Source organism: Zosterops lateralis (genome assembly GCF_965231275.1).
Source record: "Zosterops lateralis genome assembly, chromosome: 3".
Lineage (NCBI taxonomy): Eukaryota > Metazoa > Chordata > Aves > Passeriformes > Zosteropidae > Zosterops > Zosterops lateralis.
In genome coordinates this window covers 89,617,281-89,638,801 of record NC_139764.1, presented here as the reverse complement: position 1 = coordinate 89,638,801, position 21,521 = coordinate 89,617,281, and the positions used below count along the sequence as shown (strand labels likewise).

Genomic DNA, 21,521 nt, shown 5'->3' with positions numbered 1-21,521 from the left:
GCAATAATGGAAGAACATTTCTAAGTACACTGCATAGTTATTGTCTATCACTCTGTGTCTCTAGAGCCAAATTAAATATATTAAATAAGATCTCAGAGGGTCAATTATGATGATAATACAAGTAGTGACAATGCAACAAGTAGTGACTTTAATTTCATGAATGCTGCATAGGTATAAGTCATCTCAGTATTTGTTCCATTATATTGCCACAGAAACTGTAGAATGGATAATACTCAAATGGTTGATTACTATTTATAGTATTAGGCTGTATTTACAGAGCAAGGCTCCCCTCATTATATTACACTTTAGCACTTTATTGCAAAACTTCTCATCTGTTACTGTGTTGTGAGACCTGAGCAATTCATCCAGCAGAAATGGTTTCAAAGTACACATTGCAATGAAAAGATGTGTTGTGCAAAGCATTTCACAAAGGGCTGTCTTCAGTTTTGCAAATTAATACCAAATTAATGAATTTCTGTCTTAGAAGCACTCTGGTGTGAGCAACAGTGCCAGAAAGGAAGGATAACCAATTATTTACTGGGGAACTGTTAATATGAATTGCAGAAAATATAAACTGGATCTAAACCCTCAACCATAAAAACCAACATAATATAATTTTAAAAAAACCTCACAATAATTTGTGGGACATATTACATAGCTTACTAGAGAGAAGGTTGTCTGCATTGATCACCAGATTTGTCTCGTATGATGCCAGAAAATCACCCATTAATTTGCTGCCTGCCTCCTGTCCTAAGGTACACAGTGCTGTATCCTCCTTTTGCACTGTTGCAATTCCCTGCTCTCTGAGAAGGGCCAGACTCAGATAGCACTGAGCCTGTGCCACGAGGAGAATCTCTCCAGAACAGAGATCTGCAAAAAGAGGACTGGAGTAACAGTAACAGAGAAAAGGTCAATGAAAATAGAATTAACAACTCTGTCAGAGATGTGTTTTTTTCTTCTTGGGGTGAGAAAGGGTGATGTTGTTTAAAAGTACTGCACAGCAATATGGATTTTTGTCATATAATGCCCAAAGTAAGCCACATGTGGGTTACAAGAAATCAATACTCTTGCAGTGTACGATCTTCAGCATTATTCCTTACTAAGTTATTGATATTGGTAGGTGTCTCTAGTAAAACGTGCCCTAAGGAAACAGTCTTAGTAGAGGACTCCTGTATTTTTACTGTATATAGCAAAAGAGTTGTTAAGTGATTCACAGTTTTATATAACCTAGAAAATCACAATTCATATTTGTGAAAGAAGTGGCAATGCTGAGATAATGAAACTGTCAAGGATTCACAAAATAGACTTACTGAGCGCCAGCAGTAAAGGCCTTTTGTTACATGGATGCTTGAAATTCAGGTTGATTTTGATGTCCTAAAACTCAAGATTAAAATCCATTTATTTTTTCTTATCAAGAGTGGAAGAAGTAAAGCAGAAAAACTCCTTTATTTCTCAGCATTCTCTTTTTATAGTCTCTGTTTGTTTTCTTTAGGCCTCACAGGCGAAGTTTATAATTGCTACCAAACATGGCAAAATTTGCTTTCATTTTGACAAAGATAGGAGTGAAGGTCTCTGAATCATTGAATTGCAGTCTTTGATCAGTTGGAAGTCTCCAGCCCAGTGTCTCGCTTAAAGCATGGCTAGTGGTAGTATCTGAACAGGTTGCCCTGGCCTTTATCCAGGTGGGTCCTGAAAACCTCCAAGGATGGAAACTGGACTGCTCTGGGCAACCTGCTCTACTGCAGGGATGTCCTTGTGGGAATTAGGGTGTTTCCCTATGCCAGGTCTTCTTTTGTCCTGCCACCACTGCAACGAACCTGACTTTGTCCTTGGAGAACTTCCCTGTTAAGTACAGGGAACTGCTTTAAGATTCCCTGAAGCTATCTTTCTCCAGGCTGAACAACCCAGCTCCTTCATGTAGCCTGCACAAGGCAGGTGCCGTCTTGGTGGCCCTCCCCTGGACACATTCAGGAGATGTTTCATTGTCGTGGTCTGGTCAGATGGTCAAGGTGCCGCAAGCTTCCTCATCAGAAGCATCTTTAAAAGGCACAGGGTTTGATGGGGGCACAGGCACTGTCAGATGCAGAGTGACCAGCTCCTTTGTGAGGCTGCGTGAGCAGCAGAGCCACGTTTGCCACCTTGGGCAATGCAGGAGTAAAGCAGTGAGATGGGGTCTTCCTGATCTCTAGAAGAGCTTCTTTATTCTACAAAGTCCGAAGGGGAAAGAGCCAAGGGGAGAGAGACTATATAGGGTAGCCAGGGGATGGGGTTTCATAGCTTGGCCAGTGGGGAAAGGAATTTGGAAAGGGACCGGTCAGGGAAAGGATCCAAAAAAGAAGCAATCAGGAGGTGTGAAAACCAGGAGCAAGGGGAATAACCAATAGTGTACGAAATGTTAACATAAAACTGCAAAGGCTCATTTGTTGGAGCATTTTGCTCACCTTGAGCCACAAGGAAGTCTCCCAAGGGGACTTCCCAAAGGGGAGTCACTGCTAACTGAGGCAGCTTAGGGGCTGCATACTCTCTTTCCAAGGGACTGAAACGTCTTCTGTGGATAGTCTATGGACCACCACATTTACTAAGTGCAACTGTTTGGGTTGGTAGCTTCTTCCTAGGTAAGCCTCTGAATAGAGTTGGTTTCTGGAGGTGAGACCTATCTAAGCAAATACAATGCATGTGAATGGGCCCAAACTAGCGTAATAGCTGCCACATTGAACATTGGCCTCTACTTACTGTGTCATATTATCCACTCTGTTGCCATGTTACCATGTACTTAATCTCCTGTTTGGCAAGGATATGCAGGATATTTCAGCTATTCGTTTTAACCTTCAAAGCAAATGTCTATGTGTCTTTCATGAACCTTGTCACTGGTACTTTGTGTAGGAGTTGGTCATTTACTAAAATTGAAGATTATTAAGAACTTAGAAAGAATGGGAAGAACTCCATATCAAAGTGATGATAGTTTAGAGATACTGAGCTTTAAAATGGTACTTTCCTCACTAACGTGCAAATTAAATAAATCAGCCTACTGAAAAATATAGTTTAGAATATTTGCATTAAAAAAATGCTATTCAACAAAATTGTACTTTCCTGTCTGTATTTACATGTTTTTTAAATGTCAAAGTAGAGTGTGTAGTTAACTTTTCTGTGGCAAAGCCTAGTCAAGACAGTAAGAAGAATAATAGCATATGGCTCTATTGCTGTCTTCAGTTAAGTTGAGCATACTGTCAGATTTATAAGGAGTAATTTGTGCTTATTGACTAAAGCAGATTTTCTTCTTCTGTAAGGATGTCATTGAAATCAAATTTCCAACTTAAAAAACATTCATCACTTAAAAAAAAATGGGTAGATAAGATAAAAATACTAGATTAAAATTATTTAGGTTTAATTTTGGGAGAAGAGAGCTAGAATAAAAAACTGTTTTTTGCACTGTCTTCACTTTTACTTAATCATTGAAATGTGCTCTTCTATCTAATGCCCACTCAGGTGGTGGTATTTCCCTCTTGCTTTGCATAATTTCAGTGTTATGTGATATTATGTGCAGCAAGTGTCTGCTCTACCAATTATTTTCTCCTCCCTTGAAGTGTAACATACTTAGCTGTTTTTAAGTGAAGGTTATTTTTAATCAGGGTGTTAATCAGTTGTACAAGGTTTGGAAAGTTCTCTGAGAATTCTGGTGCTTTCATCAAAAAACTACTGTAACCATCCGGTTTTCCTGGAATGATTGGAAGGCCATTGTATTTGCTTCAAAAGCATGGGTGATTCCTTTTAAAAATACCTTTATATTGTGGAAAATAAATATGCTTTGGGAAAAAAGAAGATACTGAGGAAATGTACATACACCCCTATTACAAGGCGGAAAAAAAAAAGAGGAAGTTTAATACATTTAAAGGCCAGACTATTCCATGACCTTTATGGAATTCACTCTTTCTGAATCCAAACCTGCTGTTTATGGTCAAACAGCTATTTTTGTTTTGGAAATCAATATGCAGAAATTACCTTATCACTGTTAATGACTTTTTACATATTCTGTGTATCATATGTGTATCATATGCATTGTTCAAATTTGGCACTCTTCTCCAGTAGCTGAGCCTAATTATGTTTGTGTTTAATAGATTAATTGAGTGTTGCTAAGAGTAAGTGGGCAGCCTAATGAGGACATTCAACAAGAGTCACCTCTGGTTTGTAGGAAATGCACAAATGGATGCCCATTTGGTTGTCAGATCATCACTGTGGCTTTGCATCTAGGTACTCAAATTCTGGTAAGGACTCTTCAGACAGCACAAGCTTCAGATTTCAGAATATAATTCCTTTTCCAGCTCTGGAAGTGAAACCTACATTTTCTTGCAAGACTACTTGATGCTTTGTGGAATTAATCCAGGTTTAATAAATTGAATGGTTTAAAAAACAATTCTACTAGTGAAGACAAAGAGGGTCCACTGTTCATTCCCAAGTGAAATGTCTGCACAATAGTGCACATGCATCCTTCTTAAGTCACCAGCTTACTAGCCTGGTTGCTTACGTATTTATTTCTTTGCCTTCCTCTTCAAAAAGATAGATATGGCCATTCTAGTCAGTGTTGGTTTTTAGTTTTTATGGTGCATTCTTGTGGGTTTTTTTCTACATCTTTCCAGTTTAGTGATCTTTGCAACCACAAAACGCTGCAAACCTGAGTATCTTAGATATCTGCCATAGGAAACTGTTAGAATGATTTTTGAGGACTATGCTGCTTTTTGGAATATTTCATGTACTCGTATCATGTACTCGTACACGTATGAATCCATTCAGGATTTTTGTCTCACATTTAAATTGATCCTAGAATGGAATGAGCACCCTTTTCTTGAAGATCTGAAGAAAAGGGAAGCCTAGGAAGAAATTAGGGAGTTCAGAGGAAGGGGGACACAGGTAATGAAACAGACTATTTGAGAACAGATTGTTTTTCGGTCTTTTTACCTATTATATTTGATCTGTCTTGTCAGTTTTCTTCTCAGACACAAGTGAAACAACACGGATGAATAAATAGGCTTGCCTTGTTCTGTTAACACTGCGTATCTCAGAAACAAGATCAAGCAGAAGGTGCAGTCTGAAAGTTATGAGATCCAAGATAAACATTCATGTTTTCAGTCCTTAGATAAAGAAATATATTCTATTCTGAAGAAAAACATGTTAAAGTTTTACTTTCAAAAAGTCAATAAAGAAAATGAGGTAGTGCATTGGTATATTACCTAAGATTTTTGAAAGAATGGAATTCTTTGATGCTGTTCAGTTTCTCTCTGCCTGTTGGATTTGTAAAGACTGTTTATCGCCAGGTGACACATAATGAAGAGTCCAAGTTCGTTCCTTTTCTCTTATTCAAGAGTTGTATTTTTACCTTTTCGAATTGTTTTCATTGTTATTTTACTTCTATTTTATGTAAGTCATCTCTCATTTGTATTTCTAGTGATTTAAGTATACATTTGGCATAAATTAAAGTTTTAGTTCTAAGCAGATGGGATTCAAAAAACATAAGTCTTACAAGTGACTGGAGACATAATTTTTTCCTGGTTGTGTGCCACAGCATTCAGCTGAGTGAGATAAATATTTCAGTTCCAGAATAAGATGAGTACTTGCAACTTAACAATTACACCTTTGAAGTTGATGTACAGGTAGTTTAAAGATTAGTGAAAATGGTAAAACCTGCTGTGATATCTGCGAAAGGTTTTATCTGGTTTGAATTTGCACCCCAGACATCTCATTGGAACTTTAAATGAAAACTCTAGTGGATAAAAATACTACCTTTAGAAGTTACACAGACACTGGTTCTTCCTCTTATTTCCTTTCACATTTCAACAGTTGTTTTTCCCAAATTACTAAAGATATGTCAACAGTACAACATATATATACATACATGCATATCTATCTATCTATCTATCTATCTATCTATATCTCCAAAATACCATTAGAGGGACATTGCTTTTCCAAATCAGACATACTTACTTTATCACTTTATGCCTGTGTTGGTAGCTGGTGTTCAGCATGCTGATTTTCTTGAGCCAAGCTCTCATAAGCTGAGGAGATTTTGTCCCAGTAAGAGTGCCTCCAGCTCATCAGTGTCTGCTTATTAGCTACTTCAAGCTCTTGAGCCATTAGCTTTAGAGAAAATGATGAAAGATTGAGAAGCCCTGTGTACAAAAAATTTGTCTGAATTTTTTTTATGCATACTGCAGTTTTATTTTGAAGGCTTTTTCCACAGCATTTGTATTGCTGGTTTTTCCTCCCTTTCTCTTTTACTGGGTTTCCTTTTCCTTGTAAAATCAGTCACTACACACACCTATGCCATGATTTTATCCCAGCCAGCAACAAAGTTCTACAAACCCACTTGCTCTTTCACCCCTTTAGTGGGTTGGAGGAGAGAATTGGAAAGATGTAAACCCTTGTGGGTTGAGATAAGAACAGTTTAATAATTGAGGCAAAGTAAAATATAGGATACTATTGGTAATTATAACAATAATTGTAAGTAAAAGGAGAGAAAGAATGAGAGAGAGAAAATAAAACCCAGGAAGACAAGTGATGCACATTACAGTTGCTCATCACTCATGGACTGATGCCCAGCCCATCCCTGAGCAGAGACTGGCCCCTCCCAGCCAACTCCCCTCAGTTTATACACTGCCCATGACATTCTGCAGTGCGGAATATCCCTTTGGCCAGTTTGGGTCAGCTGTCCTAGTTGTGCTTCCACCCGGTTTCTTATACACCTGTTCACCAGAAGAGCATGAAACACTGAAAAGTCGTTCACTTGGGGTAACCACTAAGCAACAACCACATGAGTTTGTTACTAACATTATTCTTACACTAAACCCCAACCACAGCGTGGCACTATCTATTAGGAACATAATCACCTTGATTCCAGACAAAACAAGACAACCCACAACACAACATTTTGCTGGACTTTGGTACTTGTGGCAAATGTCACACAGGTGATCACTTGATTTCTCAAAAAGAAGATCCAATGGTCTGGAAACCCTTCAGGTTAAGTGGAACAACATAGAAAATAGAACATTTTAATGTTTAAAAAATATCAGTGTATTAGCTCAGCACAGGATTCAGTGAAGAATGCTATATATGAGTTTATACAATGCAATAATTTGTGTCTTTCCTGTTTGATTCAGGTCATTGCCATTGTTATGGATATGTTTACAGATGTGGATATTTTTAGAGAAGTCGTGGAGGCATCTGCTAGAGGGATTGCAGTTTATATCCTGCTTGATGAATCAAACTTCAGTCACTTTCTGAAGATGACAGAGAAACAAGGCTGTCAAGTTCAGAGGCTCAGGGTAAGGCATATTGTCTTCCTTTGCATGAACATTAACTACTTACTCCTCCACAGCCCACTGAAAAGTGACTATTATTGAAAAAGTTGTTATTAAATACTGATTTTTCAAATTAACAACCAGGTGTAAATAGTTACACTCTAAGCAGAACTTTGTCTACAGATATATGTCTTTTAAAAGCATATCTTTCAAGTGTCAAACTAAGAGAATTTCATAGAATTAAGTAATTTTCATATATAATTTATAAAAGAATTTTCTATTATTCTGTATTTAGGAACACTGTATGTTTGAATAACTAAGCTTTTTTCCTCCTTTCTGTTGTAGTTCCCTGCAAATAAAGTCATAAAACTTACATAAATTATTAAGTTGTGTAACTTTGTTTTATGATGTCTTTTTTAAGGTTATGCATTAAAATACTTTAGGAGGCCCAAGATTCTATTTTATTAGTGTCTTCCTGAAAATCCATATTTTCATGTCTGTGCTTCATCCTATTGCTTTTACACATTAAATATGTAATTTTATCCTGTAAGAGAGATAACAAGATGGCATTTACGTTTTCACGAGATGTCCTGCACTGCCCAAATGTTTATCAGGGATTAGAATATAAACCATGAGCTGCACTGAACTGACATAAGTGCTTCATAAATACCTCTAGATTTACTCTGCTATTAACAGTACTAAAGAAGTTCCAAGAATGTTGTCAGAGTCTCCTTGCAAAATTCTGAGCATTGCCTTAGCTCGTTGTCCCATTTGAAATTCCTTGCTCTGTAACCAGTTAAGCTATGTTCATGCTAGACAAAAGTATTATAAAAGCTCTTTTAAGCAGCATCTATTTTAAGAACCCACTCCAGGAATCAGGTTCAGATGTGATGTATTTGTGAGGATAAAGAGGACTTTTTGGTAGATGTTTGGAGCAAATTCTTTTTTATACACATTTTTACTCTGGAGTGGTGACTTACATCCTCAGAAGTACTCCCACTCTGCTTTCCATGGTAGTTTCTTGCTTATGAGTGTGGGATTACTCTCTGGTGGCCTAATACACAGAGCTGTGGGAACTTCTTAAAAAAACACCAAAACCGTAGTATTTTATAAAGACTGGTATTGATTGCCTTCATGAAGTATTTGGCAATACTTCCATACTCTGGAACTTTAGATACCACCATCTGCTGATTACTTGGGTTAATTATGCTGTAGAGGTTGCCAAAAGTTGTCTATGTCTATATATGGAATGAGTTTTGTCCTTCCAAAATAAAAAAATTAGGACCATGCCTTTCAAGTGATGTCTCAAAAATGCGATATGCATTTTCAGATTAATTTCATGCAATGTGGATCCACAGCTGTTTCAAAAGCTTACCTTCTTTGGATTCCAGGTTGTCTTTTTAAGGCAGTTTTATAGACCTTTAAGTATTTATAATGTGGTTGAAAGACTTAATGTACATAGATTAGAGTGGATTTTGTATGGATTAGTGTGGATTGGAGAGGTTTGTATGTATTTTGTATGAAGCCTCTTCAGTGACATGGTGTTTTATGCATTTCTGGTTTTTGGTGCGAGAAATAAAATACATCTTTACTCTGCAAGGTTAACTTAGAATAAATTGAGTTTTATCAGAAAATAAAAATATGTTCCAAAGAGCTAAGCAGCAATCCTGTTGTGTGCAGAGTTTCCAGTTTAGCTTGTAATAAAACTGTTCAAATTAATGGTCTTTCTCATCCATGGGCTACTCCCAGTGACTGTTGCTCTGAGAATAGCAGTTTACTACTCCTACATTAACTCCTGTGCCTTTTTAGAGGATGAAAGGGAAATGCAGGTGACTATGAAAGAACAGCTGGTATTTTGAAGATGTTTTCTCCTTTTCCCCCTTTCACATCACTCAAGGTTCAGAAAAAGGTAGACATTTTCAACTTCTTGTACTCTTGGCTTCTGGTCTTGCACTTCTGTTCAGTGAAGGCGAGAACAGAGTTAAATGGGTCTATTTTCTTTCCCTAAGATGTAGCACCAGCAGCATTGGTCTTGTTATTGTCTGGCATGATTTGGTTCTGTCTTGTTGGAGTATGGACGATGCTTCTAAGTCCATACACTCATGATGAGTTTTGTGCAAAGCTTTTCAGACTCAGCATCTCTATCTCTTTTTCTCTCCCTTTGAATCAGTAAAAAATCTGAGATGCAGTGGTGAACAAAACTGTATTTTTTAATTCAGATTTACAACTAAATAGTCTTCTGTTTGGAAAAGAAGGAGGATTTTGTTCCTAAGTCTTCATTAAATGTCTATGCAGAGAGTTTTTCTCATCTGTAGTCTGACTCCAAATCCAGGGCATGTTTCCTTCTTTATTGATATGTATAACTGAAAAAATGAATGGACCATATATTCTATAGTTATTTTGTGAATTCCATGTAGGAAACTATAAAATCAGAGGGTTACTAGGATTATTTTTAATCTTTCCTGCAGCATCCTTTCATGTAGGTTGTTTTTTACTTAATATTCATCTTGACATCGTATCCATCAGTGGAGCTCAAATAATTTCTTGCCTGTACTTTCCTATTTCTCTTCTCCAGTTTCATTAGTTTTCTGGCTGTACTACGTTTGTCTTCAGTAATTAATGTGTTTCTTTTTTTTTTTTTTTCCCTCTACCTAAGCTTCTTTGATTGACTTTGTCACTGGTCTGACTTATTTGGTCAGCAGTTCCTTTGCATAGAAAGTTTAAGAGTTGCTACAGATTCAAACGTTTTTTTTCCTCAGGTGATTTTTGAGAAACTAATAGGTAAATTTTTTGACTTTTTTTTCTGCTCCTGCCAGGTATTTTATTTGATATGAGGTGAGACGTGATGTAGATTCTGTGCTCTGGAGAAACCTCTTTTTTATTCTTCTGCTAATAATGAAGAATCATTTTGCTACTGGAGGATATTGAAAGCAATTTGGCTGGGCCTGTTTATTACCTGATAGTCCTCTCAGTACTTTTAATGAATTGTGGGAAAGGGAAAATAAAACCACTAAATGATTTTACTTTCCTTCTGTGAAGTCTACTCCCAGATATGCATTTTTAAATACACAGTAGGAGCTGCTCCTGAGATCTGCTTGCAGCCTATTTTTTCTCACTAGTGTTACAAAAATCATCAAAAGTTTTCCAGTACTTCAACATCTAAGGCAAATTTGGTTATTGAAAAGCCACTCACAGGATGATGTTGTGTCTATGAGTGAACTTCTGTGATAAAGACCAGACTCAGTCAAGTCTTGAGTGGTCATTGAGTCATATGCAAAGTCAGAAGAGAAGCGAACTTGAAAACTACTTGGCATTTGTACAGCACATATGTGGTCAATAGCTCCTTTTTAAACTGACAGTCTGTCACAAGTGGAGTCATCCAGGCATCACTTGTGGGCCTAATGCTGTGTAAGATCCTCATAAGTGATCTGGATGAGAGGATCAAGTGTACCCTGACAAAGTTTGCTAGTGATACCAGGCGGAGTGAATAAGTAGGCACTTTGGAAGGGAGAGCCACCCTGCAGGAGGACCTGGGTTAGCTGTAAGAGTGGGCTAATAAGGCCCTTATGAAGTTCAGCAAGGACAAGTGTAAAGTCTTGTACCTGGGAAAGCACAATCCAGGAAGACAGCACAGGCTGGGATACAACCAGCTGGGGTTCTGCCGATAACAAGCTCAATGTGAGCAAGCGGTGTGCTGCTCCTGCAAGGAAAGCCAACAGTGTGCTGGGCTGCATCAGCAAGGGCATCACCAGCAGAGAGATAAACAAGTCATTGTCCCACTCTACTCAGCCACACTTGGAACAGTGTGTTCAGTTTTCATCCCCACTACTTAAAAAAAGATGTAGACAGTGTGGAGAAGGTCCTGAGAAGGGCCACAAAGGTGATCCAAGGACTGGGAAGCTGCCATATGAGGAAAGGCTGAGATAATTGAGTTTTTTCAACTTTGAGAAGAGAAAGGGAAACCTTATCACAGTGTTCTAGCATGGAAAGAGAGGCTACAAAGAGGATGGACACTCATTTTTTACAAGGAGTCACATGGAAGGGACGAAGTGTCTTGGGAACAAATTACTTCTGGAGAGATTCCAAGAGGAAACTCTGTCACAATGAGAACAATCAGCCATTGAAATAATTTACCCAGGATAGTAAACATTTCTCAACACTGGACACTTTTTAGACTCAAGTGGGTATGTGCTGGGCCATCTTGACTAGACTGTACTTTTGCAAAGAAAGTAGTATCAGGTGATCCTTGAGGTCCCTTCCAATCTGGTATTCTATTTCTATCATTCTGTGACCTGTTTTGTCTTACTGTAGAAAAGAGGCACAGGATAATAAATAATTTTAGTAATGAGGAACGATATGAGAAATGTGACTATTTTTTCTTTAAAACTGTTAGGCTAAATATTAGGTAGACATCCATTTTCTTCTTTGTGCATATTCTTGACAACAAGTACAGGGCAAGTATTGGAACACTGATGAAAGCAGTGCCTACAAATAAAATGTGATGAAATGAAATATTTGAGATCAGTATACTCACTCTACTTAGCTATCATATTGGAGAGATTTTACTAGAGAAAATCAATGTGTAGTGGTGAATAATACTTCAAAATTATAAATCATGGTGGCATGTGGCACTCTCTGGAATGAAAGTGTACAGGAAATGTACATAAAAAGAGGTTAGAACTTGTTTCTTTTCCACATTGGGTGTCATTTAACTAGATAGCACAGATGGCTATCCTTAAATTGCAGCCACTGGGTGTTAAAGTGTTCTTTAGTGTCCTATAAACTCTTGGACAAGAGAGAAGACAAGAGAGAAGATCCTCTGGCTTCAAAACTGTCTATTCATAAATGAATGATTGCTTTACCCACAGTGATGCTGTGATGTGTGGCACACTGCTGTTAAGGAGAGTCTATAGCTTGAGGATGAAACCAGGCAGGAGGGTGAAGCTCAGCATTTCATACCAGATGAGGCTTGCAATTCAGTATGTGCTTGTTTACTGCTTCTAATTCCAAGTGGAATGCATTGTTGCTATATATCCTCAAATATGGTCTGAGTGATTTGAGATTCTGGGTGATTATTAAAAGTGTGCATTCTGGGCACTTAATTAGAGGGTTTGAAGCTGGTGAAGAATGCTGGATGAACTGTGCAGGAAAAGGAAGTGTTACATGAGAAGAGTGAGCATGATCTCATTTGTCATGTTCCCATCTGGTAATGGATGACCTACCAAGGGAGGAAAAGAGTTCAGAATCAGGGAGTAGGGATGGAAAAGCTACAGGAGGAAAAATACTGAAGAGAAGGTAAACAAAAAGGAGAACAGAGTAACTACAGTTACTACAATTTTTTTAAATCCCCCAGGAATTTAATGTAAATATTTTTATCCCTCTTTTACATATGCCTACTTAAAGTTATATTTTGGCTTATGTGTACCTAAGGCAAAGCGCTTTTTTTTTTTTTTTTTTGTGTAGTATGGTAATTTGCAAACCATTAGACTTGGTTGTGCCTCTGGCATTGATTCCAAAATGATATTCTGTCCAATACTGATCAGACCTTACCTAAGTAAGATTTAATGTGTTCAACTGGTATGTCTTTAGGCCAGCATTACTTGTTATGGGTATTTGAAAATGTATAAGCTGCTCTCAAGTCACCTTTTTCAAATTTTAATGACATAAATATGATTAAATATAATTAAATATAAGTCTAAAATACACATATAATTATGTGATATATAGAAGTGGGTAAAACTGCCATCAAAGTAAATGCAAATTTCATTACTAATTCACGAGATTTTATTAAAATAAAGGGTCACTATTATAGTTACCTTTAGAAAGAGTAAATTTCAGTATTTTCTTCTTTTTCAGGAATTACTATTTCCATAGTGTTTATCTTTCAAATAAAAGCTTTTAATATAATTAGGTAAAGCTTGAATAGCTGCTGGTGAAAAAAATATTTTCTTCAGTGGACTTGTTCAGATTTCAATAAAATCACTTTGGAAAAGCACAAAAATTGACTTTCATCAATAAGAAAACTTCTAATTGGAATTCAGAAAACTTAAAGATGGAACGTTAGGTTGGCAAAGGTAATTAGCAGCTAGAGATGCAAATTTATGTTAACCTGGCATTCAGTAATGCAAATTGGGTTGTTATTAATTCTTTTGCAGCTGTTTCTGAAAATAAACCTAAGTATCCACCTGTATTTATGCTTTTAAAATTTTTACCTTTTAAAATTTTACAGCACTTCTAGATAACTTCTTTTATTTATCTAATTAAGAGATAAGCTTTATGTTTTATATTTGCCAGACATACTTTATATTTGTTAGACATACAGCTCACAAACAAAAATAATTCTTAAATACTGTCTTTGTACATTTTAACTGAGTCGAATTTGTGTTCAAAGCTTGACAAAAGTGCAAGGCAAAAACTCAGCTAATGGTGACAGAAGTTTAAAGAACTTTGATAGCTTGAGTTAAACCTTAATTTTCCAACTCAGCTTTTAAGTGTAACTCTTGCTTCTGTGGTTTAATTTTTCATTTGATATAAGTTTCAAGATACCAACACTGAAATATACACTGATTTAGAAAGCATGTGTTATTTGGAAATGTGCTTTGTCATGGATATTTTCTCCTAATTTTTCGAATTTCCTGTTTGGAAATATCAGGTTCATTGGATTGTGATAGATATTATCCTTAAAACTCCTACAAACTCCATCTACTAGAACTTCATATGTTTTAGGCAAATGTAGAAGTGCTCCCAGAGATAATGAAGGCTTATATCACTGTATTGCAAACTCAGTCATACTTTACAGACTGGAATTTTAAGTGGATTTGTAAGTTTAAACATCTCTGCAGCTTCCTGAGGATGGGAATTGAAGAAGGAGATGCTGGTCTCCCCTCGGTATGCAGTGACAGGATCCGTGGGAATAGTTCAACTCACCACAGGAGATTTAGACTGGACATCAGGAAGCATTTCTTTACTGAGGGAGTTGTTAAACACTGGAACAGGCTTCCTAGGGAAGTGATCGATGCCCCGAGCCTGTCAGTGCTTGAGAGGCATTTGGACAATGCTCTTAATAATTTGCTTTAACTTTTGGTCAGTCCTGAATTTGTCAAGTAATTTGACCAGAGGATCATTGCACATCCTTTCCATCTGAAATAATCCTATCCTATCCTGGCCTGGCCTGACCTATCCTATCCTATCTATCCTATCCTATCCTATCCCATCCTATCCTATTTATTTAATCCTCCTGATTTTGCTGGATTTACCATGTACACAGTCTTTTCCATTTGCTTCATGAGCAGTCCTTCTGCCTATAGCTGACCTTTATAGAGCACATCTGCCATCATCTGTGGCCTGCCCTTGCAGCAGTCTCATGAAGCATGACATTTCTGTCTAATCACAGGTCTAACATTCCACTATTTCCATATGTACAGAGTATGTAATAGTGTATATTCTTGTTTTTTACTGCCAATGCAAAATACGGATTTTACTCCCACTGGAAAACTTAAGGTTGCTAGAAAAATTACTCCAAAGCTTGAAACTACAGTAAATATTGTGATCATTCGTAGTTATATTCTAAGCTGCTTTTATGTCTTGTGAATTTGGCATAGTTACATGTAACTTGTCATAGTTACATGAGGTAGATGCTTGTAGGTTGGTTTGCATTGAATATGAATTTTAGTTTTTCTATAAATAAGCACTTTTTGTATAATAATTTCTGTTACATGCGCCTTTTCTTCTACGTCCCCTTAAGAATGTCTTGAAAATTATTATTAGTTCAGTCCATAAGGTGTAGTAACAACTTCTTCAAATTTTCTATTTCTTTGAGCATAAAAAACCAAGTGACAGTAGAGATAGAAAAATTACAAGATGCTGACTTAGCTGAACCTTTTTCATCAGTAGTCTGAGATAAAAACTGACCATATTTTTGAGATCTGATGTGGAAAATTTCTCAAGTGCCATTTACTGAGTTTGCATGAGTAAAACATAAAGCTTAATAGAATTCAAATTTAACTGCTGCATTGAGTTCTTGCTACCTATGCATGTTTTGTTAGTGTCTCTGAATTTGAAAATGTGGTTGATCTCATGGTGCAAAGCTGACAGATAAATTTTATTGGTGGTGAAACTGCAAGGGAGTCTGGCACCAAGTGATATTATTCAGTGGGTCATATCAGGGTAGGGTATATGTATTTGTAGACACAATAGCCTTGTTCAGTTAAAATAAAAGTGATCCTGGCTCTGTTAAGTGTTCTCTATGATTAAATGAGATACTTGGAAATCATATAAACATGTGTATCAGCTCAGTGAAAGAATTCTTTTTTTACAGTACAAAACCTCTTTCCCATGTTGAAGATACCTTCTGCCAGAGCCTCTTTTCTGAAATGGTGGCTATGGAAAAATGGAACTTCATTTTCTGTGGCCTCGGCAATAAGTTTGATCAACAATTCATTCCCTGCAGAATTTATTACTATTAAATAATGTAACTTTTCTATTACTGTCCTCTGAATTTTAGTCCCCGGGATGCTAAACATGGACTATAGTAGACGAAGTAAGATGTTTTAATTGTTTTTTTCAGAATATGAGGGTGCGGACAGTGAAAGGACAAGATTACTATTCTAAAACAGGAGCAAAATTCTATGGAAAAATGGAACAAAAATTTATTCTTGTTGACTGTAAGAAAGTCATATATGGTTCTTACAGGTAAGATCAATCACTGAAGTGTCTGTAGTAATCTCAGTACTACTGCTATAGCAGATTTGGTTTGGGGGTTTTGTATTTGTGAAAATTCTTCTAGAGAATCACATGGGTAAATTTGAGTGTGTTTTCTGTAATTGACAAGTTTTCATAGATACCTATTGCTACCTAGCCTAAGAGATCCTCTGTTCATATTTTCACAAATAAGAAATAAAGGATATAGGTTTTGCTACAGCTGGAGGGTTGCTAAAAAGAAAAAAATCCTGATTTGTCTTACAGTGTCTGAATTATTCTTGTTTGGAGTGAATGTTTAACATTCACTCCAGAGAAGTGTCAAAATTATTTCATAAGCTATTTTGGATAGTTCCTCCATGTAATAATCTTCTAAAGCTAACATTAGAGATTGATTCTGTGGCTCTCTAATATAGGATGGTCAAATTCAAAATTGCCCATGTCTCTCTGTATGTTTGGCTAAGTTTCTGTATTCTGTTTTTCTTTTTATTTCCAGTGTGTGTGTGTGCAAAACAGGCTGGAAAAACTTACAGCCTTGCAGAGCTGGAAAAAAAAAGTTAAAGCAGAAACAGTCTTAACTCACACATTATTAAATATTTTCCTTCTTTTCATGCTACACTTTTCTCCTTTGCCCAAGTGAGTTAGTTTCTGGCAGCCTAGTGCCTGGGTGCCAGATCCACAGCCTTTCATAGATTTCCACCACTGTAAGCTTTTGAAAATCTGACCTTTTATTTCCTCCAAGATTCAGCCTACCCTAAATTCAGACTGACGTGTATAAATGGTAGTGAGGTAAGTGACAAGTTCATAAATGACTCAGAGTAAGAGACTGCAGGGAAAGCCTGCATGCTTTGACATCTACACACAGTGTCATAGTCTATGAGAATGGGATAGGTTTTCTTTTTCCAATCTGAAAAACAACACTGCTTGAACACTTTGCACCACAGGGGCTGGAATCATCAGTTTCTGTAGAAATTAGGTCTTCTTTGTAAAAGAATCTAGTGATTTGTAACAGGAAAAACAAGTCTTTCTGAACTCTGTCACTGAACTTAATTTAAAATTCAGGTTTTTTTCAAATCTTATATGTTATTCTTAATAGTAAGAATTAATACGAAAAAAATGCAGCAGATTTGATTTAATCTTGGTACACTGTAACTTCCTGAAAAAAACAAAAGCGGCAAAAAAACCCGCTTAATCAGTAAGGTATTTTGTGAACAAAACTAACCTATTTTCTAACATCTAGAAGAAAAATGCAGATTAAAAAATCTTTTTTTTTAATTTTTCTCATAAAAATAGGATTTTGAAACAATTTTTTTCTTTGTTGTAATCTACAAATTGTGTTTTTCACTCCATTATATTAGTCTTGTTGCAGCATCCTTAATGTACATGTTAATTTATCTCGTTTTGTCACTGTAAATTAATTGCAGCTCCTTAGCTTTGAGCATGTGTTCTGTCTTTTACAGAAGAAAAGAGAAAAAGTATTATCAAAGCATTATCATTGTAATTAAAATAAATTTTCTTATACAATGCAGTGTGTGTATTAGAAAATGTAAACTTTTTTCAAATTCTGAGATGCATCTTTTTGAAAATGTTTAGAATGAAGTACACTCAAAATTGCTGATGCAGTCCTGCATGTTATTTCAAATGTATTTTTTTTCACAACATAATCACACCAGTAACGTTCTCTTACTGAAAAGGTAATACAGTGGGTATAGGTTAGTCCTGCCATAGACTTTGTAGAAGTGATTTTTTTCTATTAGATGTTTGTACTTTATTGTTCTACATTTGTGATTACTTTTTTAGAATACTTTTTATAAAGACAATTATATAACTCATTCCTGCTCCTACTGTAGTCAGTGGAAAATCTCCATCTGAATTTAACTTGTGTTAGATTAGACCTTCTGAGTCCAAATTACATGAATCATGCCCTAGACTTATTTATTTAGAAGGTATTTTTACAAACCCAATGTTTGTGTAAAAGTTTTCTTACCAAGGAAGACTAGTGTAATATTTTAGCTCAAAAGAACCATATCTAATAGTCATTTGTTCTTCTTTCAGCTTTATGTGGTCATTTGAAAAAACCAACCTCAGTATGGTTCAAGTTATCACAGGACAGCTTGTTGAATCCTTTGATGAAGAGTTCAGGACGCTGTATGCCCGTTCTTCTGTTCCTAGCTCATTTGCCCCAGAATTAGTACGGGTAAACAGTCGCAAGACGCTGTGGGATAATGATACATACCAGCATTCAGTGTCTTCCTTAGCTTCAGTTTCTAGCCAAAGAAACCTTTTTGGTAGGCAAGACAATGTTCTCAAGATAGATCCCGTCTGGAAATCTCGTGGAAGATATGCAGTAAATGAAATAGATAAATATAGCTTGAGAAATCAAGCCTATAATAAGCAACCATTTAATCCAGGTTTTAATGTTCAAAATCCAATCCAGCAATATCAACCTAGTGAAAAAAATGAGCACTGGAAGAGGCATAGTTATGCTGGAGAAAAGCCAGAAAGGACACCTTACCTATTGCTCAACAGAGCTGTTAATAGAGCAAACAATCTACCAAATACTTGGAAAATGCCATCTGATAGCCTTAGTATTGTATCATCATTACGAGGAGGATATGCAAGTAACTACAATATTCCCCAGCAAAGTTTTGCTGATCAGTTCTCACGACCAAAGGTAAATCTTGCAGAGAGAAATTCAATTGTACGGAGGTCTTTCAATGGGACAGATAATCATATCCGTCACCTGCAGCAGAGGATGCCAACCCTTGAGCACACAACAAAATCATTCCTGCGTAACTGGCGAATAAAGTCGTATTTGAATGATCAGTCAGATTATCCAGTAGAGTCAAATGGGTCAGCCTTGGGTGACAGATATGACAGCTATGACACAGCTGAAAATATTAAAGCTCATGCACTGTACTCTCATTCTCGCTTGCGATCGTCACTGGTGTTTCAGCCAACTTTACCGGAACAGCAGGAAGTAAGCAGCTGTGCAAGTTCTTCAAATTCAACTATAATTGGGTCAGAAGGAAGTGCAACACCTAAAGGGACATCTAACCATGCTCCAAGTGTGGAAAATGGAACGGGTAGTATTTCAGAGGAGCTTAGCACAAACTTTCCTCTCAAATCAGATGCACCAAAAGCCCAAAGAATTCAGATTGCAGATAACACAAAACCTGGTGTAAATTCAAATGCAGCTGGTGACTCATCACTGTATTTGTACACAACACTGTGTACAGACAAACATGCAGAAAATTTGAAGAACCTTCACAATGAAAATATGCTCAAAAGGAGAAGTTTCCCCATGTTTAATTCCAAGTCCGTATTGGATCCTGGTACCAACAAACATGCATCCAATTATGTTTACAGCACATTGACTAGGCATAGACTTAAGCAGCCAGTTAGTCCAAAACTTCCAGAAGACATGCTGAAGAGTGCTAAAAGTTTGCATAGTGTGGCCAACCACTCGCCACAGGAGGAAAAGGACCTGAAAGGAGAGCTAAAGAGCCCGACTGCTGGCAAGGCAATCTCCATGGCAGCTCTCACTGAAGCTAGCAGGGAGGAGTCTAGTAAGGATTGCACATCAAAGAAAGAAAGTAAGAGTTCCCCAAGTTTTCTGAAGAAAGGATCCCAGAAACTGCGGTCACTTCTTAATCTCACACCAGACAAGAAGGAAAACTTGTCAAAAAACAAAGGTCCTGCCTTTTACAGAATGTGTAGTAGTTCTGACACATTGGTTTCTGAAGATGAGAATCAAAAACCAAAGATTTCTGAAAATAAGACAGATTCTTCCCCAAGGAGGAAAAGAAATTCATCATCAAATTCTCAAGGTAGTTTGAACAAAAGTAAAGAAGATGTCACTGGGAATCCAACGAAGTCTCCAAAGTCTCCAAAGTCACCAAAATCTCCAAAACCTCCATCTGATGAGAGCAATAAAAAGTGTCCTCTCTTGTGTCCCCTTGAAAGTAAGTTCATAGAAACTGCGGGAGATCCATCTACTCCAAGATTTAATACAGAACAGATTCAGTATCAGGACGCAAAGGAAATCTCCACAAATGCTATTTCTGAAAGTCCTCCTGTTTCTGCTCTCCAACGAGCAAGATCAATGACACCACAGCTGGCAAGCTCAAAGCACCAAGAAGAGCTGAGATCTCGTTTGAGTGAAAGGCGTGTTTATAGTCGCTTTGAGCCATTCTGTAAGATGGAAAGTGCCAGCCAGCCTGCAGGAAATGCTGCCAACAGCAGTTCACATCTATCAGATATCAAAAACAAGACCTTAGGGAATAATTATGGCAGGAGTAATCACATGGTCACCTACAACTCAACTGCTTACCACCCATTGCAGCCCAATGAAAACAAGCTGAGAGGGTTTATGCAAAAGTTTGGGAACTTACTACACAAAAACAAGTAACATTTTAATTTTGTTGATTGTATTGAAATACAGCAAGACTGGCAAAGCTGGACATAGTCTTAACTGGACAAAGATTTGTGGCTAACTTCTGTAGAGTTTACTTGGATTTCTTCTTGGGTCTAGGACATTGGAATGAATGTACATATTTTTAAAAGTAATTATTCTAGAATTATTATACTTAAATCTTTACAGAAATTCTGTATCCAGAAGATGTCTCAAGGAACTTGTTTATAGTGTTGATATTGTAAGATTAATTTTATACATTTTCCTTGTGAAGAAAATACATTCTCGCAAATTGTAAGATTAATAAACATGGGATAACAAAGATGGGGGATGTTTTTAAACTTCAGGTAATACTGTTTGCAAAAATTTGCCCTTCAAAAATAGGATAGCACTAGGAATAGTAAATCATGTTTTTTCAGCATTATGTACACTTTCAAATTATAAACACAAATGTTAATGCATTGCATGTTACTTATCTTTAATTTTTGGAAACCTCTTTTAGGTTAATAATTTACCCCATAGCGTCTATTGAACTGTTTGGGCAGCAGATGGATCTATCTAACTTTATTGAATTTTCTGTGTAGTATGATATTTTTCTCAAGTATTTGGCATACAGATTTGAAAGTGACCTTAATCTGAGTTTTCACGGACTTGTTTACATGGTTAAACTAGTGTGAATATAAAATGAACATTAAAAAAACTATTTATAAAAAAGGTGCCTTGAACATAACTTACAACTAGTTTAAATTTCAATGGGTTAATTACATTTGTACAGCATGCCAGTATTCTATAATATCTTTGTTAAAAAAGCTTTTTCATTACATTTTTCTATTTGGTGTTTAAAAAAGAAATTCTGTGGACTTCCATTTCTCAGGTAAGTTTTTGAGTTTTACATGCAACAGTCTGTTTTAAATGTTGCCAGATATTTTTGCAACTATGGCTTTAATGGCCTTATGTCAGGATGACTATGATGAGCTTGCAAGGAATTAGGCAGCTAAAAGTGAGATCTGTAAAAATCCCCACATCAAATGATTAGGCACCTTTCTGAAGACAAGGAAGGTGTTAATGAAGGGTGATAGAAGAAAATGTTAAATTTCAGTGAAGGGATTGAGGCACTTAAC

At 36.6% G+C, this 21,521-nt stretch overlaps 1 protein-coding gene across 1 annotated transcript in view; it reads left to right on the top strand.

The window, feature by feature from the left end:
- Positions 1-20,397, top strand: part of FAM83B (family with sequence similarity 83 member B) — a gene marked incomplete at both ends in the record, with an annotated part of 43,940 nt that extends 23,543 nt beyond the window's left edge. The window contains 3 exons of the mRNA XM_083858311.1: positions 7,149-7,313; positions 15,856-15,980; positions 18,042-20,397. Coding sequence (XP_083714437.1) covers positions 7,149-7,313; positions 15,856-15,980; positions 18,042-20,397 — 2,646 coding nt within the window. The remainder of the gene's footprint in view (positions 1-7,148; positions 7,314-15,855; positions 15,981-18,041) is intronic.
- Positions 20,398-21,521: the final 1,124 nt, after the last annotated feature.